Here is a 25,921-nt window from a genome sequence, read left to right as displayed (position 1 = left end):
TCATGGAGGGCCGACTCTACAAGAGGTCGTTCTCCCTCCCCTTGCTTAGGTGCCTGGGACCGACCGACGCCGACTACGCTCTCTGAGAGGTTCACGAAGGAATTTGCGGGAATCACTTGGGGGGCAAGTCCCTGGCCTACAAAGTCCTGCGACAGGGCTTCTACTGGCCTACTATGAGGAAGGACGCGGTCGAGTTGGTCCGGAGGTGCGAACCTTGTCAAAGGTACGCCAACATTCAACACCAGCCGGCCAGCCAAATTGCTCCTATTGTCGCTCCATGGCCCTTCGCCCAGTGGGGGGTCGATATTCTCGGTCCTTTTCCACCAGCGTCGGGTCAGAGGAAGTTCATAGTCATCGCCATCGACTACTTCACCAAATGGGTGGAGGCTGAGCCCCTGGCGCAAATTACCGAGCGGAAGATGGAGGACTTTATCCGGAAGTCTATCATCTTCAGGTTCGGGTTGCCGCATACGATCATCACCGACAATGGACGGTAATTCGACAACCAGGACTTCAGAGACTTCTGCGCCAGGTTCCACATCAACCACCGACTGACTTCAGTCGGGCACCCACAGTCCAACGGTGAGGTCGAGGTGACCAACCGGACCTTACTCCACGGACTCAAGACCCGACTAAACGAAGCCAAAGGCCTCTGGGTCGACGAGCTAGGCTCCGTTCTGTGGGCTTACCGAACGACCCCCCGCGTTCCGACCGGGGAGTCGCCTTTCAGCTTGGCCTATGGAACGGAGGCCATGATCCCGCTCGAGATTGGACTGCCATCTTTAAGAGTCGAGCGGTATCAAGAGCCAGACAACTCCGAATATCGGAGGGCTGACCTAGACCTCCTCCCCGAACTACGAGACGAGGCTCAAATTCGCATGGCTTCGTACCGACAGAAGGTCGCTCGGTATTACAACGCCAAGGTCAGACCAAAGCTTCTCAGGCCTGGTGACTTAGTCCTGAGGAAGGCAGAGGTCTCGAAGCCCCTGGACCAAGGGAAGTTGGCTCCAAATTGGGAAGGGCCCTACAAGGTAGCAGACACTTATGGTCCGAGAGCCTACCGACTGGAGACCCTTGAAGGGAAACCCATTCTCCGAACTTGAAACGCCGACAACTTGAAGTTGTATTACCCGTGAACTTTGTAATTGTCTAGTCGGAATACAAATTCGATTTGAAATCTCGGAGTTTTAACTCTTCGACTAATGATCGGTGCTCACCAAGGTCAAGCCCCGACATACCAACGTGGACTTAGTGTCCACCTGGAACCGACGACCTTATCGACGGTAACGCGTCGGACCCTTACAAGGACCGATGCATCCAGATGGATGGGAGTTGACACTCCTTCGACGGTCGACGATACATCGGACCCTTACAAGGACCGATGAACCCCTATGGATGGGAGTTGACACTCCTTCGACGGTCGACGATACATCGGACCCCTACAAGGATCGATGCACCCATATGGACGGGAGTTACACTCCTCCGACCTTCGACGACACATCGGACTCTTGCGAGGACCGATGCATCTACATTGATGGGAGTTGACACTCCTTCTACGGTCGAACTTTCGGGCCAGACCGTCGGCTAACATACCGATCGGGCCCCGACCAAAGAAAGGCGAAATGCCTACGCGACCGACGTCGTGACTCCCGACCGAGCTACGGCCGGTCGAGGGATATTCGGTTTGCCACCGTCTATCGCACAATGCGACCTTAGTCGCATTCATGACTTACCGACCGAGCTACGGCCGGTCGGACGATATTCGGCTTACCACCGTATATCAAGAGGCGCGGCATGAATACCCAACACAAGGGCCTCGGGATCCGACTTATCGTCGTTTCCCCAACTGAATGCGTCGGACGATATTTGATTGAACGCGTCAGAGGGGACTCGACTACCGAACCTTTACTACGGTCGGTCGGCTCCCGACTCATCAGACGCGCTCGACTAACGACCTCGACTATCAAAGGCCGATCCAAAGTCGGGACTTACCCTATCTTCGTGGCGGCACGAGTTGCCGAACGTCCTAACCGACTTATGTGAGTTAGCGACTTACATAAGTTAGCGACTCACGAAGACATTCAAAGTTTTCATTCAAAGAAACGGGCAAAGGAAGAAGTGAAAAAAAAAAAAGTTTTCATTCAAAGTTAAAAGTAAGATTTACAAAGTCGGGTCGAAGCCCGATTACAAGTATTCCAGAAAAATAGGAAAGACAAAAGTCGGCAAGGCCCGATCACCCTTCTGATTCGATCTCCTCGACCGACGGAGGATCGGGGATGACCGGCGTGTCGGCCACGATCAGCGTTGGGTCGACAGCTGAAACAGGACCTTCGGTCGGTGGGGGGCTGGCAGTCGGCGCCGCTTGCTCCGGGCCGCCTTCTTCCGCCACGACGACGCCTCTCGACGGTTGGTCGGCCATCTCCTCGGTGGATTCCCCCTCGGCCCCCGGTGGGACGATGCTGCTGAGGTCCAGCTTCGGGTACAAGGCTCGGACCGCATCCTGACCGTCCTCATACCCCACTCGGTACGAGGCGAAGCCCGACTCGAGCATCTCCTCCCGATACTGGTTGGAGACCCGGAAGTCTTCCACCGCCCGACTGGCCGACTCCTTCGCCGATCTTGCCTCATCTTTCGCCCGGCCGAGCGAGTCCCTTGCCGACTCTGCCTCCGCCTTCGCTATGTCGGCATCGGCCTGGGCGATCGACAGGTCCTCCTCAGCTTTGGCAAGCTTCTCCAGGCTGACCCGAAGCTGCTCGCGCTCGCCTTGGAGTTCGGCGGCCACGCCATCTCGCTCGTGCCGCAGACGACGCACGGCCCGGCCTTTGTGTCTGGCCTCCTTCTTGGCCGACCTTAGCTCGGACCCGAGCCGGGAGACTTCATCTACCAACTTGGCCTCCCGGTCAGCCGACTGCTGTAGGTGGTCGACCAACATTGCTTTCTCGACTTCGACCGCCGTCGACCTCTCCTTCCAAGCCGCCCGGACGTTCCCGAACCTCCGATATCCAGCTTCGAGCTCCGACATTGTGTAGATCAGCTGCCGATGCAAGCGCTTCGTCAGGAACACATGGTGAGAAAAATTCTAAGGAGAAAGAAGGCGATACAAAGCTTACCTCGACCATGGTCGGGTAGAACTTGGACAGCATCTCGATCACTTGCCGAGACCTCAACGACTCCACGTCGGCCGGGAGGAGGATCCCCTGGCATAACCTCCTCGCCAGGTTGTGGTCGGCCAACGCCGACGCACCTTCGGGGAACTGTGCGCTGGGCGGCACAGACCGGCTCCCCGACCTTATTTCGTCCACGGGGTCCATCGGGGCTTTCCCTCGATCGACCGCCCCGACCGACGGAACTGGCAGCGAGGGGATGCTCGAAGTAGAACCAGCGCCCCTCGTTGCGGCCACAGACGCCGCCGGATGATGTTCGGTTTCCCGAATGTCATCCGGCTCCACCGCCTCCGGTGAGGCCGCCGACGTTCCTTCGACCGCTTCTTCCACCGGCCTCTCCTCCGCACGCACTGCCGGAGCCGCGAGCGCTATGACGGGCTCCGATTGGTCGGTCACCGACGCTTCGACGGTCGGCGCCGCTGGAGCAGGCTTCTTCGGAGGATGCGAAGGTCCGGCCCCTGATGCTGGCCTCTTCCTTGTCGCAAATTGCCGAATCTCAGCGTCAGTCGGCCGCATTCTTAGAGGTGTCCCTGCGATACCGACAAAGTGTTAATCAAAGAACCGGACCAAGGGCCGAATGAAAAGGAGACCGGGGGATCGGGCGATACCTAGTCGGGGGACCAAGCTCAGACCGACGTCATAGAGAGCTTGTTCGGTAACAAGCTCCCTCTGCTTCGGGACCGACATGTCTTTGAGTCGGTGGAAGTCCTCCCGGTCGTCCGCCTCCACCCGGCTGTTGTCATTGGCTTCAGTTCGGGGCACGCCCCAGTGGGAGGGAAAGCCCCAAGAAGATGAAGATGATACAAAGAAAAACTGGTTCTTCCATCTGTGGATGGACGAGGGAAGACCAGTGATGAAGGAAAGGCCCTTCCGGGGGTTGAAGAGCCACCACCCTCGGGCTTTAGGGTGGGGTCGGAGCACAAGAAGGCCCGGAAGAGCGAAATGCGAGGGTTGGTCGGCAAAAGCTGACACAACAGCGCAAAGCTAATTATGAGACGGACGGAGTTCGGCGCTAGTTGCGCCGGACAGAGTCCGTAATAATTCAACAAATTCCGGACGAACTCCGGAATCGGGAGCCGAAGGCCCGCGCGAAGGTCTTCGACATACAACGCCAGATGGCCGGGCGGAGTGCTGTTAACCCGACCGCCGGCCCCTGGGGCGGAGAGTTGAAACTGCTCCGGGATGCAATACTGCTCCCGAAGCCGATCAACATTCGGCCCCGAAAGCGAGGAAACCTCAACTTCCGGAGTCGATCGGGAGTCGTCAGTCGGATTTCCCGACCGAGCTCCCCGAGTCGGATTTCCGGCCATTACACCGGAACCGAACAAGAAGAAGAAGAAGCGAAGAGAAAGAAGAAGAGGCGAAGAAGAAGAAGAAGAGGAGGAAAGGAAGACCACGAACCGGAAGAAACTCTTCTGGAAGCAGGAAAGCTCTGCCCGCGACGACTGAGAAATCGCCCGGACAGAGTTTCGGCAGCAAAATGGCGATAGTGAGGTCTTGGATCCGGATGGTCCTATATATATAGGGCCGTCCGACGGCCGAGATGTCTCCACGCCGACCGAAGCTTCACGGATGGGCGACACGTGGCGGCTTCCGGGTGGCCTGAGGATTCGGCGCGCCCCATCCCAGGACGGCCGCACCGCCCATATTAAATGCGAGGGGCGCCGGCCAACCACCTTCGACACGCGGCAAACGGGGCCGCGGTTCCGCATTAATGCGCCCGCGCCGATTCGCGTTCCCGATGGGACACCTGACAGCGCCCCGCGCTCCCAGAATCGGCGCCGGATATCCGGTCGTCTGACACCGTATCGTCCGGCACCCGACCTCTGACACCGATGTGACATCTGACACCGACTAGACGTCTGACGCCAGCGAATCGCTTGGCATTCATGAGACGCCTGACATTGGATCAACCCGCGGTACGGTCGGAATCTGGCATACGACGAATCCACTCCTGTTCGCCCAGGGTTGCTGCCCAAATAAAAGCATCGGTCAGCTCACCGTCCGACTCAGGAGTGGAGGGGGGCAACTGTTGGGGAATACCCACCGACCGACCAATGGCCGGGGGGACCGACCGACTGACGGCCGGACCGACCGTCCGACCGACCGACTGATGGTCGGAGGGACCGACCTACCGACCGACAGCCGGAAGCGACCGACTGACGGACGCCATCATCGGCCAGTTAACGGCCCATCACCGACTGAGGGTATGTCGGGCGTACCTCTCCTCACCGACTGAACCCGAGGTCTGATGGCCGACTCACGTAAGGCTCGCCGACTAACGGAGGGGCCCGACGCCACTCAGCTGGCCACCGACCTAGGATCGGTCGACTCCTCCGATCGCCGTACAGCCACCAGAGCTTGTCAGTCCTGACAGCCGCATGCGGCACGGCCATCTAGGGACATTGTCCCGCCAAGGGCATTGTCAACCCTAGTGATTTGACAGCCCCACGGCGACGTGACACTTTCATGGCGACTCGACAGTCTACAGTGAGTTGACAATTCCTCACTTGTCTGCGCCATTAATGACGGCGCCATACCGTGCTCCATTATATAAATCGGGGAAGGCAACAGTGCAAGGGATCCGCTCCCCCCACTTCTCGACTCCAAAATCACAGGCTCGATCCTCTCTCCCTCTCTCCCTCGATTGAGCTCTCTGTCTTCATTTCACTGTTGCCCAGTCACCTCTCTGACTTGACCGTCGGAGGGTCCCCGTCGGAGCCGCCTTCGGTCAGTGTGGACTTCTCGTTTTTGCAGATGTACGTTCTCCGATGATCGGACGACGAGGCGATTGGCCGCAACACCCCGTCAAAAAAAAAAAATACATATTCTGAAATATATAAGATTAAACAAAGCAAGATCTCCACTTTTGCCTAGTTAAGATTTGTTAGTGGGCCAAGTGGGTACGAGTGATCCTGAAAAAAAAAAAAAAATTCTTCGTCTAAGTTTTTCGATCCTGGAGCTTAAGCTGGTTTGAAGCCTCGAATTCAAAAAAAAAAGAAAAAAACTAGTCATCAAGGCAAAATCGAGCTTGGAAATCTGATAAAGATGAATAGTGGTAGGAAAAACTATCCAAAGTTCTGTGAAGCTTAAATTTGGGAGGAAGAATAGTCTACATCATGTGCACCACATGAGGATGTACAATGCCAATCACCTCATCTTGTTTCTATTATAAACCCCATTTATTATATGCTCATCTCAAATTGTTGCCCTGCTTACGTCGGATAGTCTCTCGAGATTTAGTAACCTCGGCTAGCTTCAAGTGAGGGCCAGCTTCCGCCGGATGTTTAAACTCAAGTTTGGTCCCAGCATGGGCATAATATATTTGGTCCATAAATATGGTTTAACTTCAGAGTTTTCAGAGCCTTTAACCTAGCTTCATTTTTCAGATCATTTTTTATTTTAACTATAAATTTGAGTAACTGGAAACACATCCATTAACCCTACCACTCTCACTGTATTACAGCTAACACCATTTCATCACCTCAAACGAATTTTTGCTGCAAGGCTTCTTCTGTTCGTATAACCTAAACCATTAATTCAGAGGGAAAAAAAAAAACAATGCCAGTTAAATAATGACTCCTTTCAGGTCGAGGTTAGAACTATTTAGCTGAAATCATGCCATTATTCTTTTTAAATAACTATAATGAAACTTTGTTAAAACAAGAGAAGCCTTTCAGAAATAATGAGTGGTATTATATTCCTCCAAGTCTAAGAATTAAGTAGATGGAACGTATTTATCAAAAGCAACACAAGAGAAACGTCCCAAATAGAATATAACTTTTAGTTTGGCGACGAATCCCAGTCGTTTATTCTTTCCCACATGCAGCGATCGCGTCTAAACGGATCAAATGAAAGGAGATGACAGAAGAAAATTGAAGGAAAAAAAAAAAAATCGTTGGACATGGCAGTCGCAGTTGACGTCAACAACGTAAGCAATCCTTCTCAAACATAAATAAGTGGTTATCGCTAGAGCGATCTTTCTCCATGTGATTACCACCATTCATAATAGAAAAAACGAAGAAAGAAAAAAGAGTTGGAAGCAAAGGATTCATGGAAGCCACCACTCTCACCTACCTAACTCTCTCCATCTCCATCCTCACCACCTTCATCCTTTACCTCCTCCTCCGCCCACCCACCAAATCCCCCAACCACTGCCCCTTCCCCCACCCCCTCCTCGGCAACCTCGTCCCCTTCCTCCGCAACCGCCACCGCTTCCTCGACTGGGTCTCCGACCTCCTCTCCACCTCCCCCACCGCCACCGTCGAGGTCCGCGGCCCGCTCGGCCTCTCTCGCGGTGTCGGCACCGCCAACCCCCTCGTCGTCGACCACCTCCTCCGCTCCAACTTCTCCAATTACATCAAAGGCGACCGCACCCGCACCGCCCTCTTCGACCTCCTCGGCGACGGCATCTTCAACGCCGAAGGCCACCTCTGGGCTCCCCAGCGCAAGACCGCCAGCCGCGAGTTCACTTCTCGCTCTCTCAAGTCCTTCATCACCCACGTGGTTCGCTCCCAGCTTCGCAGCCGCCTCCTCCCCCTCCTCTCCGCCGCCGCAGACACCGGCGAGCCTCTCGACCTCCAGGATGCGCTTCGCCGCTTCTCCTTCGACAACCTCTGCACCGTCGCTTTTGGAACCGATCCTTCCTCCCTCCACCACGATAACTCTCGGCATCGACCTCATCACCACGACTCATTCTTCCTGGCTTTCGATGAAGCCGTCGAGATCTCGTCGGCACGACTCCTCTCCCCCGTGCCGTGGGTCTGGAAGCTGAAGAAATTCCTCAATATCGGCTCTGAAAGGAGGCTCCGTGATGCCATCAAATTAATAGATGACTACGCCATGAAGATCACTGCCTTGAAAGAGGAACAAGAAGTCGAGAAGCAAGATTTGCTCTCGAGGTTCATGTCGGCCATCGAAGAAGATGATAGCGAACTGAGCACGATGTTTAAAGACAAAAAGGAGAAGAGGAGGTTTCTGAGGGATATAGTGATTAGCTTTGTTCTCGCCGGCAAAGACTCCACGTCGGCAGGGCTGACCTGGTTCTTCTGGCTGCTAGCTGTGAATCCACGATGTGAGAAAAGAATTTATGAGGAGATATCTCAGCTGGTGGATGGAGAGGAAGGAGATGAATTGGGGTATGATGAGATCAAGGGAATGCACTACCTCCATGCAGCGATCACGGAGGCTCTCAGACTGTACCCACCAGTGCCGATCGACTCGAGGGTGGCGGCGGCCGATGACGTGCTACCGGATGGGACGAGAGTGAAGGCCGGGTGGTTTGCGGACTACTCGGCGTATGCGATGGCGAGGGATGAGAGAGTGTGGGGGAAGGACTGTTGCGAGTTTGTGCCGGAGCGGTGGTTGGATGGGAAGGGGGAGTTTGTGGGGGTGGAGATGGCGAGGTTCCCGGTGTTCCATGCGGGGCCGAGGACGTGCCTTGGCAGGGAGATGGCTTACATGCAGATGAAGACGGTGGCAGCGGCGGTGTTGAGGAGGTTCGAGGTGGAGGCGGTGGCGGGGAGTGGAGGTGGGGAGGTGGTGGCGCCGCCGTATGAGATGTCCATCACGCTTAGGATGAGAGGGGGGTTTGCTGTCCGCGTCAGAAGGAGGGTGGAAATGGAAGCGTAGAGGCCAAGTAAGGCAGTTTGCGGAGTCGGATCGAGTGCTCTTTTAATGTTACGGAATGTGGCATTTCGTCGAACAGAACGTTAAGTTCCAAGGCGCCTCCCCGGAGCGGAAGGATAAGGTGTCTCTGGTGGACTCGTAACGGACAGGACTCGTAAACTTGGCACGTCAGATTTTATATATCATATATATAAAATCTGAGTTAAGTTTATTTTTATTTTTTTCTAGACACTTGAAGTAGTTCCTTAATAAGTGGGTCAACCATCCTAATATATTAAATTTTTGTTTACCCAAGAACGAGGCGAATTTTAAATTTCGTACCAACTTATCTAAATTTTGTTGATTATTGCAACCTTTTTTTTTTTTTTAGTTTAGATGTTTCTACGGTTACATTTATATATGTTACTTCATGCAACTTTCTTTTCTCCTAGGTATATATGGCAAATGTTGATTAGCTGGTACGAAATTTAGATAAGATACTATTTCCCCGGAGAATCAACATTCGATTTAGAATCAACCTAAAGTAATAGTCAACATAGTGCTCCTCCCAAAGCGAATAGATAGATGGACAAGTTGCTGTACAAATCCTCATCAGTCCGTCGAAGTGATCATACAAACCCCTCATTCCATTTCCTAATGGATTTATGTTCTTAATTTCTTGAAGTGGATATTAGTAGGAATTGATTGAAGCTTTATCATGAGCTCATGATCACACATCTTTAGCTAATATAATTCGATGGAAAGATAAATCAATGACTCTTTTCGTTGTGCAAGCAAGATTGATTTTGCCTTTTACCCCTTGCCCTCCTCATCCGAGCATAGTAAATTGTGATCTTAATGCGACCTTTGTTCCATTCTTTATCATTTATCTACTTACATAGATCTTAAAATACTCTATTTTTTATCGTTCATTAACCTTCACTGATCTCAAAGTACTCCTCTGTTATCTATCCAACTGCACAAATCTCAAAGCACTCAATTCTCTATCATCCATATGTTTACAAAGCTTTCAAAATACTTATCGTCTACCATCCATTGTTTGTATAGATCTTGTTGCGGTCATAGGTCAAGCGGTCGGATAGCTCGAATGGTTGGCTTATGCCTCTGCACTTGCATACGTGAGGTGTTATCTACTTTAGCCTCTGGCGCTATTGCACGGGACCTCATGATTTTGTCCTTTAAAAGGCATCTCACGTGGGAGAGAAGGTTCAAATCCATATAAATTATACTCTTGACTCATAACCGATATGGAACTAAAGATGTCCTTTCCATACCACAACACAGCCTTCCAGTCAAGAGGAAGTATGTGTGGACAAGAGGTGTACTCCCACAGACGATGCCAATATTATGGTTATGGGTCTAGAGGTCAGATAGCTTGCATAGTTGGCTTATTTTTCTGCACTCACATACGCAAGGTATTGTCCGCTTTGGTCTCTGACGCTGTCGCACAGGGTCTCATAATTTTTTACTTTAAAAGATGTCTCACGTAGGAGAGAATGTTTCAATCTATATAAGCCATACTACCTCTTAACTCATAATCAATGTGGGACTAAAAATGTCCTACCCACACCACAACACAGCCCCCCAGTCAAGAGGAAGCATGTGTGGATAGGAGGTATTCTCATAGACGACGCCCATATTGCAGTCATGGATCAAAAGATCGGATAGCTCGGATGGTTGGCTTATGCTTCTGCACTCGCATATATGAAGTATTATCTACTTTGGCCTCTGATGCTATCACATGGGATCTCACGATTTTGTCTTTTAAAAAGTACCTCATGTGGGAGAGAAGATTTCAATCCATATAAACCATATTTTCTTTTGACTCATAACCGATATGAGACTAAAGATATCTTTCCTACACTATAACAGATCTCAATGTGCTCCATTTTTTATCATCCATCTACTTTCACAGATCTTAAAATATTCTATTCTCTATCATTCATTCATCTATGCAAATCTTAAAGTACTTTGTCCTCTATTATTCATCAATCTGCACAGATCTCAAAGCACTCCATCTTCTACCATATTTTTATAGATCTTAAAGCACTCCATTTTCTATCATCCATTTACACAAATGTCAAAGCTCTCTATCCTATATCATCAATCCACCTGCACAAATCATAAAATACTCCTTCATCATCCATCAACTTATATAGATCTCAAAGCGTGTCATCCTTTATTGTTCATCTGCTTCCAAATATTTTAAAGCACTCCATCCTTTGTCATTTGCCATCCATACAGATCTCAAAGTGCTTCATCCTTTCTCATTCATCTGCTTGTATAGATCTCAAAGCACTTTATTCACATGATTCTCTTTCTTGTTCCATTCAATTTGTTCCAAAAGAAGAATACCTCATAAAAATGGAATAGCAATTCTTGGGTTTTATAAAAGTTTTGTTGTGAGATAAACCTTACATGATAATATTTTTTAACGGAGATAGATGGTTGGATCACATTCTAAAAATTTTGAAGTTTTGATCCTTCTGGACATTTTTTTCATTTCTTAGAGAAGTATAAATAGGCAAACTTCAAGAGATATTTTTGTAATTTTCTTAAATATTTTATCCACATAAAATTTTTATAGGGATAACATGCATATTTATCGAGAAGAAAATACATAACACAGCTATGTGGACGTCAAACCACATAAAAATTAATGAGATGAAAACTCGCATAAAACATTTATGCATACAAAAGCACACATAAAAAATTCTATACGCACAGTGTCTTCATAAAAACTCTATGCAGGGCAATGATGGCATAAAATATCCATGCGGACGAACACCATAAAGAACATCATCTATGCGGATCAGACTTACCGCATAAAACAAATATGCAGACATATCACACACAAAAATATTTACGCCGATGAAATGCAGCATAAAATATCTATGGGATTGTTGTTTGTGTAAAATATCCTAATGCAGCATGCTGATGGTTGCCGCATAAAATATCTATGCAGATTGTTGTGCCGCATAAAGTATATATGCGGAAGGAAAACCGCATAGCAATCCATGAGTTACGTGAACGGCATAACTTGAGTTCCACGTACTTGGAGTAACGCGAAATCCCATATAAAATATTTATGCAGAGTGGGATGCGAAACATGGTTGAATTACGAAGCACGTATTCTGTTCGACGAAATACTCCAGTACTTTACCTAATTAATTTAAAAAATAATTATTTATAAAAATAATTTAATTTTAAATTTATTTATTAAAATAATACAAACAGTATAATACGTCATTCAAAATTACGTTTTATAATGGCCACATTATCATCCTATTCTATCTATTTTTCAGATAGACGAAAAAAAATAAAATAAAATTATTAAATCAAATGATATTTTTTAAAATACCATTTGAAATGATGTTATTGAAAACATTTCAAATGACATTTTCAAAAATATTATTTAATTTGATGATTTTAATTTTTTTTCAAAAAAAATAGTAAACAAAATAAAAAAATAAAAATTATAATTTTAAATTTTTTAAAAAATAAAAATTATAATTTTGATTAAAATAAAAATCATTATTTCAAATTAGTATCCCTATTTCAAATTATCTTTTTAAAAAAATATCTAAAAAAAATTCATGTAAATAAAAAATATCATAAAAAATTAAAAAAAATAAAAAATATAATTATAAATTTAAAAAAAATAAAAATTTTAATTTTAATTCAAATAAAAATCATCATTTCAAATTACAATCTCTTTTTCAAATTATTTTTTTAAAAAAAATATCATAAAAGAAGAAAAAAAATGAGAAAAAAATAAAAATTATAATTTTAAATTTTAAATTTTAAAAAGTAAAAATTTAATTTTAATTCAAATAAAAACATCATTTCAAATTATTTTCTCCATTTAAAATTAAATTTTTAAAAAAAATATCTCAAAAAATCTTAAAAAATTAAAAAAATAAAAAATACCATAAAAAAGAAAAAATAAGAAAGAAATGAGAAAAAATAAAAATTATAATTTTAAATTAAAAAAAATAAAAATTTTAATTTTAATTCAAATAAAAAATATCATTTCAAATTACTTTCTTCATTTCAAATTAATTAATTTTTTTAAAAAAATATCTCAAAAAAATATATCTTAAAAAAATTAAAGAAATAAAAAAATATCATAAAAAATAAAAAATAAAGAAAATAGAAAAATAATAAAAATAAAAATTTAAAATTTAAAAAAATAAAATTTTAAATTTTAATTCATATAAAAAACATCATTTCAAATTACTTTCCTCATTTCAAATTAATTTTTTTAAAAAATATTCCAAACAAAAGAAAAAACTACCTAAAAAAATACCATAAAAACAAAAAAAAATGGTGAAAATGATATAAAATTAAAATTAAAAATTTAAATTTTAAAAGAAATTAAAATTTTAATTTGAATTCAAAAAATTAAAAAAAATAAAAACCACCATCAGGACCTGCAAGGAAAGTCTAAACCGGAGTTGGAGGTGCTCCGGCAAAACCCTCCGACGCTCAAGTCAGTACTCTGCTTCAACAGAAATAGAGTACTCAAATGAAATTTTAGCAGAGTTTCGAGATAGAGTTTTGAGCTTAGAGAAGAACGTATCTGGGGGTCTCTTTTATAGACGGGAGAGCGTAACCGATTGACAGCGACGTCCGTAACTACCTGATAGTGGGCCGTTCAAGGCCACGTGGAGTTTATTACAGAGAGTAGTGGTGTCCGTTGTCGCGACTTGCCAGAGAGTGATGGGGCCACGTGGAGTTTGTTACCGTGAGTGGAGTGGTGTCCATTGTCGCGACTTGCTAGAGAGTGATGGGGCCACGTGGAGTTTGTTACTGAGAGTAGAGTGGTGTCCGTTGTCGCGACTTGCCAGAGAGTTCGGGCCGGACGGCTGAAGCTCGATTGGGATGCATGGTGGAGCGGAATAGCTCTCTGTCTCAGCAATCTAAGAGAAGCTCGGATGTTTCTGAGGTTGCTGGCGGGTTAACTATTGTTGGGTACCTTAGACGTCGATGCTGTAGACGGAAGTCATCCGCTGGAGGAGTCTGGAGGACACCGTGGAAGATCGACTGGCGCTGTTGAAGGTTGATGGCTGGAGAGGTATGGAAGACACCGGAGACAGTCGGTCACTGTAGAAATCTGGTTGCTGGAGCCCATCTGTTGTAGAAGTTCGTCCGAAATCCAACCGCTATAGAAGTTCGAACGGAGTCCGGAAGAAAGTCGCTTACTATAGAAGTTCGGATGGAGACCAGTTGCCATAGACATCCGGATGGAGACCGCTTATTGTAGAAGCTCGGATGGTGTCTGCTTCCAATAGGAGTTCGGAGTAGAAATCCGGCTGCTGGAGTCCGTCCGTTGTAGAAGTTTGTCTGGAATCCAACCGCTGTAGAAGTTCGGATGGAGTCCGATTCTTGTAGGAGCTTGGATGAAATTCGAAAAGCGGTCGACCACCGCAGAAATTTGGATGGGGTCGGACTACTGTAGAAGTCCTGCTGCTGGAGAAGCTCGGACATTGACGAAGTCCGAAAGAAGCTCGGAGTATAGTCGATCGTGACAGGAGGAAGTCTGAAAGAGATTCAAAAAGCAGTCGATCACTGTAGAAAATTGGCTGATAGTGAAGCCCAGAGAGCATTTGGAGTGGTCCGATAGATGAATGAAGGAGCTCATTATTGGAGAAGTCCGGATGGCACGATAGGAGTTCGTCCGTTGGAAGAATCTGGAGGATACTGTGGAAGGTAGACTGCTTGGGGGAGTCCGAATGGTACTGTGGAAGCTCAGACGGTCAGGGGAGTTCAGAAAGACACCGCATAAGATCGGAAGCCGGAAGGGTCCTGGGAGGGTCGGCCTCTTACGGACTTCGGCTGGGGTTATTTTATACCCAACAGGTCTGATTCATCTCCTATATCGAAAAATCGATTTGAACTTTGATGGCTCCCCACCGACTTGTCCGATTTAGCTTATTTTTAGATATTTTAAAAAATATAATTAAATTATCTGATATATTATTATTATTTACGTTATAATTTCTATAGCCCTTTTAGCATAACTTTTTCTTTCCTAATGTTCTAAGACACATTAGAGTATGTGTATCTATATTGTGGGGGTTCGTGCAAATGAGGTTGAGGTTCTCCCACATTAATATTAGGCTGAACATCTTCATTATCATTCTCCTCTTCACCATCATCATCATTACTGCTACTGTCCTCATCCATCCAATAGTCTTCATCTTCGCTTTCATCTGACTCAAAGCCTAGATTATCAGAATTTATTCCACCGACTACCCAGTCATCATTCCCTATATGAGTGTCGTCTCTCGCACTTACCACTACTTCTAGCAAAGGAGAAGTCACCATAGCAGAAGACACAGGAGAAGTCACCATAGGACTCTGAATAATTGGACAACTAGGGCCGACAGTAGTAGAATATTGTTCTGCAAATATGGCCTCAACACTATCGGTTTGCATCATAAGAGTTACGAAAGGTGAGGAAGGCCCAACAATATTGTCCGCTTGAGTCAAAAGCCGACTATAGTATCCAAAGCTCGGTACATCTTCCTTTTCAATATATAATTTTAAAAATCGATATTCTGAATATTTCAAAAGAAAGATCAGCATTTCTTCGATATCTTCATCGTCATCAATTGAAACTAAGATATACTTACTCTGCATTAACTATCCCGACAGATTAGGAGATTTTCATTTTAATTTTATTTCATATTTTTCTTTGTCTACAAGAATACTGCTGTATAAATGGTCTAATAATTCTTGACGTGATAATGATAAAGATACTCTAATTATCTGGTTTGCAGGATGACTGTACTGCACATCAATTTCGTCATTCTGTATCATGCCATCATAATAAAATAGTACACGAACTCGAGTACTGACCATTTTCTCATAGAAATCTATGACAAAATCAAAATCAAAAAATTTAGTATTACTAGTTATTTTATCGTTTCAAAAGATTTACATGATAAATGCATCATATCATCAACAAATAGGCACAGATAGATCCTATCCCATTCGGGAATTGTATTAATTCTATAGGTTAATTACATTAATCAAATGATACACAACAGAGACCGAAAAAAATTTCGACAGTATTTTTCCTTAGTTCTCTCCACACGATTAAAAATGTGTGAGGAGAACTAAAGGAAAATACTATCCGAAATTTCTCTCGAACCCTCTGCATATCGTTCGAATAATATAATTACCTATAGAATTAAATACAATTCTCAAACTGTCCAAACTGGACAATCAATTGACCAATGCATATATTTTATGGTATCCGTACAAAAATATATAATAAAATATAAATTTTATACGGATATCGTAGAATATCCTACATTGGTCAACTAACAGATCTACGTTTTCATGAAATGTAATATATTTTAAAATTTTTAAATTAAGATTGAATTGAATTTTAAAATAAATTCGAATTTAATGAGATAAAAAAATAATGAGATAAAAATAAAAAATAAAAAAATCGAAATAGACGGGCGCCGCGGGGCCGCCGCCGTGGGGCCACCGTTGGGGAGGGGCCGCCGCGGGTGGGGATGGGGCGGGGTGGCCGGCCAAGGGAAGGGGAGGGGGGGGCGCGCGGGACTGCCGTCGGCCGGCTGTCACCGATGGGCCAAGGAAAAAGATGGAGAGAGAGAGAGGAAGAGGGAAGGAAGAGGGAGAGAGAGAGAGGAAGAGGAAAGAGAGAGGGTGGTCAGCCAAGGGAAGGGGAGGGGCAGGGTGGCCGCCGCCGGCCCACCGACGGACCAACCACATGGGGGGGCGCGTGGGCCCACCGTCGGTCGTCTGTCGCCGGCGGGCCAAGGAAAAAGAGGGAGAGAGAGAGGAAGAGGAAAGGAAGAGGGAGAGAGAGAGAGAGGAAGAGGAAAGAAACAGGGTGGGCGGCCAAGGGAAGGGGAGGGGTGGGCTGGCCACCGCCGGCCCACCGACGGACCAACCACATGGGGGGGCGTGCGAGCTCGCCGCCGGCCGTCTGTCGTCGGTGGGCCAAGGAAAAAGAGGGAGAGAGAGAGGAAGAGGGAGAGAGAGAGGAAGAGGAAAGAGAGAAGAGGGAGCTGACCGCCGTCAGGAGCTCACCGCCGTGCCGTCAGAGAGGAGAAGGAAGACGCGGAGAAGAGGGAGGGTTTTTTTTTTTGGGTCTCAACCTACAAAAATGCCAAAAGGAATGGCAATTTCAAAAATACCATTCTCTTTGACATTTTTATTTCAATTTTTTATTTTTTATGATATTTTTAATTTTTTTAGTTATTTTTATGTGATTTTTTAATAAAAAAAATTAATTTAAAATGAGGATAGTAATTTGAAATGATAATTTTTATTTGAATTAAAGTTAATTTTTTTTAATTTATAATTATAATTTTTATTTTTTTTCTATTTTTTCCCTTTTATTTACTTTTTTTATGGTATTTTTTATTTTTTTATTTTTTTTGAAATTCAAATTAAAATTTTAATTTTTTTTATAATTTAAAATTATAATTATAATTTTTTCCTATTTTTACCCTTTTTGGAATTTTTTTAGGTATTTTTTCTTTTATTTGGAATATTTTTAAAAAAATTAATTTTAAATCAATTTAGTAATTTGAAATGATATTTTTTATTTGAATTAAAATTAGAATTTTATTTTTTTAAATTCAAAATTATAATTTTTATTTTTTTCTCATTTCTTTCTCATTTTTTCTTTTTTATGATATTTTTTATTTTTTTAATTTTTAATGATTTTTTTGGGATATTTTTATAAAAAAATTAATTTTAAATGAGGAAAATAATTTAAAATGATATTTTTTATTTGAATTAAAATTAAAATATTTATTTTTTTAAATTTAAAATTATAATTTTTATTTTTTTATTTTTTTCTCATTTTTTTCTTTTTTATGATATTTTTTTAAAAAATTTAATTTGAAAAGGGGATTGTAATTTGAAATGATGATTTTTATTTGAATTAAAATTAAAATTTTTATTTTTTTTAAATTTAAAATTATAATTTTTATTTTTTTTAATTTTTTTATGATATTTTTAATTTTTTTATATTATTTTTTAGATATTTTTTTAAAAAGATAATTTGAAATGGGGATACTAATTTGAAATGATGATTTTTATTTTAATCAAAATTATAATTTTTATTTTTTAAAAAATTTAAAATTATAATTTTTATTTTTTTATTTTTTTTAAAAAAAAATTAAAATCACTAAATTAAATAGTATTTTTTAAAATACCAAATCAAATGGTATTTTCGAAAACGTCATTTGCATTACGTCATTTGCATTTGCAATGGCATTTTCGAAAACGCCATTTCAAATGATGTTTTAAAAAATGCCATTTGGTTTGACGATTTTAATTTTTTTTTTGTCCATCCATATGAAAAATGGATAGAATAGGATGATGACGTGACCATCATAAAACATCATTTTGAATGATATTTTATATTATTTATATTATTTTAATAAATAAATTAAAAATTAAATTATTTTTATAAATAATTTTTTTAAAAAATTAATTAGATAAAACATTCGTACCATATAATTGGAGTTCCAGGTCTCGCGATTTTACGGTGCGTCCTCTTTAAATGGCCATTAAGAGTTATATATCATCACTCACTGCGAGACTGACATGATCTCTAACTACAAACTTTTGCCAAAAAGCTTGCCAGCCCTGGAAGTGAAGTACCATAATCATAAACATTGCCACCATGCCTTGTCTTTCCTATTTATGGTCCGCTTTATGAAGTTCAACGGGCGTTTCTATTTAGGACAACGGGAGGAAAGAGTAATATGGTGTGTCCAAATGCGAAAGACTGATTTAATATACTCACATATTCATATGAGAAATATTCTTTTCTCTCGTATTACTGCCATGGCTTGGTCTGATCCATGCAACAATCAGCCAAAGCTCAAAATAAAATAAAAAAAAAAAAAATAGAGGAGAAGAACTCCCGAAAGGAGTCTTCTTTCTCCGTTCACCGGCTCCTAATCGGAGTCGGAAACAAGTTCCCTCCGACCCTATTTAAGGAGGAGATCCCTCCTCTCTCCTTTCCACCGAAAATTCTAAGCTCAAACGGTGGCAATTGCCAAAAAAATCCCGCGGAAGACCGTCCCTGTGCCGTCCAATTTCTCGCCGGAAAAGCTTCACCGGCGACGGAGGTAAGCCTCCTCCCCTTCCTCTCTTCTCCCTCTTCCTTTCCGTGCCGATGTGCACGTTCGCCGGTGACCGGAGTCGCCAGATTTTGTTGCGGAAGTAACCTTCATTTTTTTACCGTTTTTCTTGGATTACCGGTGCCGGTGGTCACCGCCGACCACCGGTTGGCCCTCTTCTTATCAGCGAGTCACCCCCCTCCTGCCGACGGCCGTCCCATGCCGGCTGCGCCGTCGGCCGGCCAGCCAACGATGGGACCTCAAGGTCTCCTATTTCAGCCCAAAAGAAACCCACGGGAAAGAAGAAAGAAGAAGAAGAAAGAAAAGAAAAGAAAAAGAAAAGAAAAAGAAGGAAAAGAAAAGAAAAAGAAAAAGAAAAGAAAAAAGAAAAAGAAAAAAAAAGAAAAAAAAATAAGAAGAAAAATAAAATAATAATAATATAATAATAATAAATAGGATTTTCTCTCCTCTCTCTTCCGTGAAGAAAAAGAAAAAAAAAAGAGAGAAAGAAAGAAAAGAAGAAAGAGAAAAATAAAATTAATTAATAAATAATGAGATAAATAATAAAATATGAGAAATAGAGTTTCTCTCTCTTCCCTCTCTCCCTTTAACCTCAACTAGTATTTTCTCTCTCTAGAATTAGACTTTCTCTCTCTACTTTCTCTCTCTAGAATCCTTCCTCTAGATTATTTCTCTCTCCTAAGATTTTTAGAATTTTGAGAAGAATGATGATGAATTTAAATGATCATCGTGATGGATTTTTGATCTGTGATCGTCGGACCGTACACCGACATCCACTTTGATCAGATCAGATATTTTTAGATTTTATTTCTATGATTTTATTGAATTGTCCACATGATAATTTCAGCATGATTTGATCCGATTGATCGAATTTGTTGAATTATATTGTCTGAAGAATTCAAAATGAGTTTTCTCTCTCTAGAATTTTCTCTCTCTAAAATATTTTCTCTCTTGATTGATTCTCTCTCTAAAAAGATTAGTGAATGAAGAAATTTTTTTTAATAGTCTTGATCTGATTCTAATGAAGAATCCTGATCCATGGTTGTCAGACAGTGTACTGGCACCCATCTTGATCAGACCATGAATCTTTAGATTTGATCATCCATGATTTCGATCTAGCCATGACTTGATTTGATCACGTTGATTTCACCAATCGAGATATTGGATCAATCGTAATGTTGGATTGTGTCACCTGATCAATTCGAATTGTACCTCATGAATTCTCTCTCCTCTGATTTTCTCTCTCTACTTGATTTTATGAAATCGATGAAGAAACCTCGGTCCTATCACTTCGAATCCGATTTGATCTGATAGTCAAACTTTGGATCGTTTAGGTCCTAATTAGATTTTGATTAGATGAAATTAGATGATCAGACCCAATCTAAACCGTTGAAATATAGTATTCGCATTCTTTCTAATTATTGAAATTGATTCTGTATAGGATTGTGGATGTTTGATCATGGGATATCGCGATATGATCTACGAACAGAATTTTTGGAAGAAAATTTATAGAATTATGTGGATTTATTGGAATGCATTCGAGGTCAGTAATGTTTCACTTTTTCTTGATTTATCGATAAATTATAATGTATTTTTCTGACATGATTTGTGAAACGATGCATGAATTGGATGAATGGTATTTTGTTATGAAAATATCTTATTTGAAATGTTATGATGAAGCATGTTTGAACATATTGATTTCATGATGCATTATATTACTTGATTTCGATACTACATGATTATATGTTTTATTATCGAAATTAGAATATGAAATATGATTTATGAAGAATTATGATATAAGAAATATGATGAATTGACAACCTGACTATGTAAAGGACCCTGCCAATGGGGGCATATACATTGGCAATTGATTGTCTTGAGGGTTTATGTCGCCAGCGAGACCAGCGACATGTCGCCAGAGAGACCAGCGACAAACCGTCAGAGAGACCAGCGGTTCCAAAGGACATGGCTGCCAGATGATTCGCAGCCTACCGCAAGCAGATACGCGAGATTATGACCCTGCCACAGGAAAAATGTGGTCATAGCTCATGGTTGACGAAAAGAATTTAAGAACGAAAGAAATTGAAATCTCGAAAGAAACTTGATTTTTCGAAAAAGAAATGAATTTGGCATGAATTATATTGCATAATTGAAAATTGATTTCGAATTGATGAACTCTATATACTTATTTTCTATAAATAATTATTTACTTAAATGCCTGATGAAATCTGTTGAGAAGTGATCATTGCTTACTGGGCTGTCTAGCTCATTACCTTCTATTTTACTGTTTTTACAGATGTTGAGGAATTAAGATGATACAAGATATGAATGGAAGAGTGATCAGAAGCAGAATCCTTATACTTTTATTTTAGGTTGAAAGTCTTATTGAATTTGGTGTAAGACCTATGAATCATTGTTGAATTTATTAAGATATTAAAGAAGAAATTTAGATCGTTATGCTTTGGATTTTGAATTATTGTCTAATTATTTTGCTGTTGTTTTAGAATAGTTTGATAAGATGCCTTGCATGCTTATGGAAAAAGTTTTCTATGAGTATGCGGTGGTTGCCATGACCCTCGATTCACAATCTCGGGTCGGAGGCATGACAATTAAAGTGGTATCAAGGCATAAGTGGATGAATTATGAAACATAAAATCAGATATAGAATGGGTGTTAGTGGATAGACACCAGGGACATTATAGTGTAGATCTTTGATGATTGTAGTGAGAGAAATATTTAAAAATTTTGGTTAAACATTGAGATTATGTATAAAAGGATCGTAAGAGATTATGACATATGGAGTTTGAAATATGATGGATAATCTGTAGATCATGATATGATTAGTTAGATCTTGATCGAAAGTAATCACAAAAGGATTGACATAAAATTTTATTGTGCATTATGGTTATTCAAGTGAATCGTAAGTTCAAATTCGATGTGAGAATAATACTATGATATTACTTCTAGTTGAGAAGTTGACTATTATTGGCAAGATAAAGATTTGATAATAAAATGTTATTCCAAAATGGGCTAAGAATGTTTTTTTTTATGATGCTTGAATGGAATATTTATCGAAATTGAATTTGGTATGTGGATTATATATAAAGTGGCATATTAGGATGAATGCATATTTAAGGATATTGCAAAGAAACCTATTTCTTATTGATGAAATTGATTATGAGGTTGTAGAATATTCATTGTATTGAAAGCTTTAATCATCATCCTTAGATCTAAATAATGGATCTTATTATGTCTCTTGGAGACTACATGATGTGTGTGAAATTTTAATTTAAAGATTTCGTATCTAAGTTGATTAAGAAATTTTCTAATATTATTGTTGAGGTTGTTAATGAAAAATTGATATCTTTAGATTAAGACAAAAGATCTGATTTATATTTATTTCAGATTAAGGGACCCATGTGAATTTACAATTTAGAAATTTTGGATTTAAGAATTGATATGGAGTTTCCTTTGCTTTTGTTAACGAGGTCCCTAATTGAATCTACTGTTAAATGGATATTTGATTTTTTTTGAAGCTTGTATGATTGTTATGAAAGGATATTTAATAGATATTGAAGATCCTGATGATAGAAATTTTAGAAAAAAAAATAAAAAATAATAATTTAAAATTCTTATATATTCTGATTATGTCCAAATTTGGTGGAGTATCGAAGGATTTTCTCGTTAATTTGACTTATAAGAATTTTTGATTTGAAAATTATCAAATTGAATTGATATGAGAATTGAAATTTGATTAATATTGATTATAGTAAATCTATATGATGGTTTAAATATGATATTGGACTCAAGGGTTAATCAAGATTATTGTACACCAGTAAAGGTATGAATGAGAATCGAAAGTTAATATTTGATTTCAATTGAAATTTAAAATTTTAGGATAAAGAAATAATTTGATCAAATTTTTTTTGATGAACCTAAAAAATTTTGATTGTTAGATCAGAATGCACAGCGGAAGCATGGTAATCTGAACTACTTTGAGTAAGTCAAGAATGTTGACCCTTTGAGTTAAAGAATAATGATAGATGATGTGGTTTGATACAAAAAATTTATTGATATTAGAAAGAATAATATTTTAAAATTTTAAATTATTTTTGGATATATCTAATATGATTTTCAAAAGTAGAGCTTCCACCTACTATGCTATAAAAATAATTAGCATCCTAATTCTAGGATGAGTGGACCTTTGATTTTTGATTTTAGATTTAAAATATTTAGAGATAAATTTTTTCTATCCTAGAATTAAATTTTATAATTCTCTAATTACTAGGAAGAATTTGAGATTGTTTATCGAATGATGATTTCGATCTTAGATTATTATACTCAAATATTTATCTCCAGGGTATAATAAAATTTGAAGTTAGAACTCTTTTGATCATTATTATTTCTCTGACTAAATGGAAAAGATTGAGGTTATCTATTGATATTGACGATTGTTCTACAAAAGATGGATTGGAGTTATTTATAATTTAATTTGATAATGAATTGATTAATTAAGAGTTGTTAATGTTTAGATAAAGAAAATTGATATACTTACTTAGAATAGAGACATTGATTTTGATTATAAGAAAAATATAGTTTTGATTTAGATCAATTTTTGAGTTATTGATTTTATTATGGAATGACTTAATGATAAAATTTACTTCAAGAATTAGAATATTTAAGAGTTTGAGGATTTGAGTAAGAAAATTTCGATGACTAGAAATAGTGATATTGATTCAATCTTTATAAAATGACTTAATGATGAAGTTGCATCAAGAAATAAAATATCAAAAGTTCGAGAATGAGATTGAAATGATAAATCTTTAACCTTTGAAAGTACGAATAAGAAAAAATATTTTTGAATTTTGATTGATTAGGATGTCATCATATGATTCATAAAAAGTATATTTTTCCTATCTTATGATGGGTTGAAATTAAAAGTGACTAATATTTTGAAATAAATAAATGAATGATGATGAATGAAGTTCTTATGCAAAAATAGAGACATTGATTTTCTTCTACCTACAAGAGATAGATTTGATTTTAATTTGAGTCATGAGATATTGAATATTAATTTTTACAGAAAATGAGATCATAATTTCGAAATCTTGAAATATTGAAAATCTTTGAGATATTGATCTTGATAAATAAGAAAATGGATGGTTCCATTTTAGATCAATATTTGATGTATTTACTTTTTCCTTATGGAATAATTTAAGAATGAATTTATATCAAGAATTAGAATATTAAAATATTTGTGGATGAGATTCAAGTAAGAAACTATGAAGACTCAAGCAAGAAAAATTTTGAGGATGAAATTTCTTTTAGAAGGAAAGAATGTCATGGCCTGGCCTGGCCCATGCAACAATCAGCCAAAGCCCAAAACAAAACAAAAAAAAAAAAGAAAAACAGAGGAGAAGAACTCCTAAAGGGAGTCTTCTTCCTCCGTTCACCAGCTCCTAATCGGAGTCGGAAACAAGTTCCCTCCGGTCCTATTTAAGGAGGAGATCCCTCCTCTCTCCTTTCCACCGAAAATCCTAAGCTCAAACGACGGCAATCGCCGGAAAAATTTCACGGAAAACCGTCCCTGTGTCGTCCAATTTCTCATCGGAAAAGCTTCGCCGGCGATGGAGGTAAGCCTCCTCCCCTTCCTCTCTTCTCCCTCTTCCTTCTCGTGCCGATGTACACACTCGCCGGCGACCGGAGTTGCCGGATTTTGTTGCGGAAGTAACCTTCATTTTTTTACCATTTTTCTTGGATTACCGGTGCCGGTGGTCACCGCCGACCACCGATTTGGCCCTCTTCTTATCGGCGAGTCACCCTCCTCCTACCGACGGCCGCCCCACGCCGGCTGCGCCACCGGCCGGCCAGCCAACAAGGGGACCTCAAGGTCTCCTGTTTCAGCCCAAAAGAAACCCACGGGAAAGAAGAAAGAAGAAGAAGGAAAAGAAAAGAAAAAGAAAAGAAAAAGAAAAAAAAAAAGAAAAAAGAAAAAGAAAAAAAAAAGAAAGAGAAGAAGAAAAATAAAATAATAATAATATAATAATAATAAATAGGATTTTCTCTCCTCTCTCTTCCGTGAAGAAAAAGAAAAAAGAAAAGAGAGAAAGAAAGAAAAGAAGAAAGAGAAAAATAAAATTAATTAAAAAATAATGAGATAAATAATAAAATATGAGAAAAAGAGTTTCTCTCTCTTTCCTCTCTCCCTTCAGCCTCAACTAGTATTTTCTCTCTCTAGAATTGGACTTTCTCTCTCTACTTTCTCTCTCTAGAATCTTTCCTCTAGATTATTTCTCTCTCCTAAGATTTTTAGAATTTTGAGAAGAATGATGATGAATTTAAATGATCATCGTGATGGATTTTTGATCTGTGATCGTCGGACGGTACACCGACATCCACTTTGATCAGATTAAGTATTTTTAGATTTTATTTCTTATGATTTTATTGAATTGTCCACATGATAATTTCAGCATGATTTGATCCGATTGATCGAATTTGTTGAATCATATTGTCTGAAGAATTCAAGATGAGTTTTCTCTCTCTAAAATTTTCTATCTCTAGAATTTTCTCTCTCTAAAATATTCTCTCTCTTGATTGATTCTCTCTCTAAAAAGGTTAGTGAATGAAGAAATTTCTTTTAATAGTCTTGATCTGATTCTAATGAAGAACCCTGATCCATGGTTGTCAGACAGTGTACTGGCACCCATCTTGATCAGACCATGAATCTTTAGATTTGATCATCCATGATTCCGATCTAACCATGACTTGATTTGATCACGTTGATTTCACCAATCGAGATATTGGATCAATCGTAATGTTGGATTGTGTCACCTGATCAATTCAAATTGTACCTCATGAATTCTCTCTCCTCTAATTTTTTCTCTCTACTTGATTTTATGAAATCGATGAAGAAACTTCGGTCCTATCACTTCGAATCTGATTTGATCTGATAGTCAAACTTTGGATCGTTTAGGTCCTAATTAG

At 40.5% G+C, this 25,921-nt stretch overlaps 1 protein-coding gene across 1 annotated transcript; it reads left to right on the top strand.

Annotated features, from left to right (window-relative positions):
* Positions 1–7,171: 7,171 nt before the first annotated feature.
* On the top strand, positions 7,172–9,144 carry LOC105057734 (cytochrome P450 94A1). Its single transcript, XM_010940427.4, has one exon. It carries the CDS (start codon positions 7,218–7,220, stop codon positions 8,793–8,795), a length of 1,578 nt encoding a protein of 525 aa, XP_010938729.1. The 5' UTR covers positions 7,172–7,217; the 3' UTR covers positions 8,796–9,144.
* Positions 9,145–25,921: the final 16,777 nt, after the last annotated feature.

This window comes from Elaeis guineensis, chromosome 14 (genome assembly GCF_000442705.2).
Source record: "Elaeis guineensis isolate ETL-2024a chromosome 14, EG11, whole genome shotgun sequence".
In the NCBI taxonomy this organism is placed as follows: domain Eukaryota; kingdom Viridiplantae; phylum Streptophyta; class Magnoliopsida; order Arecales; family Arecaceae; genus Elaeis; species Elaeis guineensis.
The sequence above is the reverse complement of the archived record's forward strand: the minus strand, read 5'-3'. Positions and strand labels throughout refer to the sequence as shown.

What these genes read in the sequence shown, in the direction of transcription:
- LOC105057734 (XM_010940427.4), top strand. Translation starts at nt 7,218, where the DNA reads ATGGAAGCCACCACTCTCACCTACCTAACTCTCTCCATCTCCATCCTC.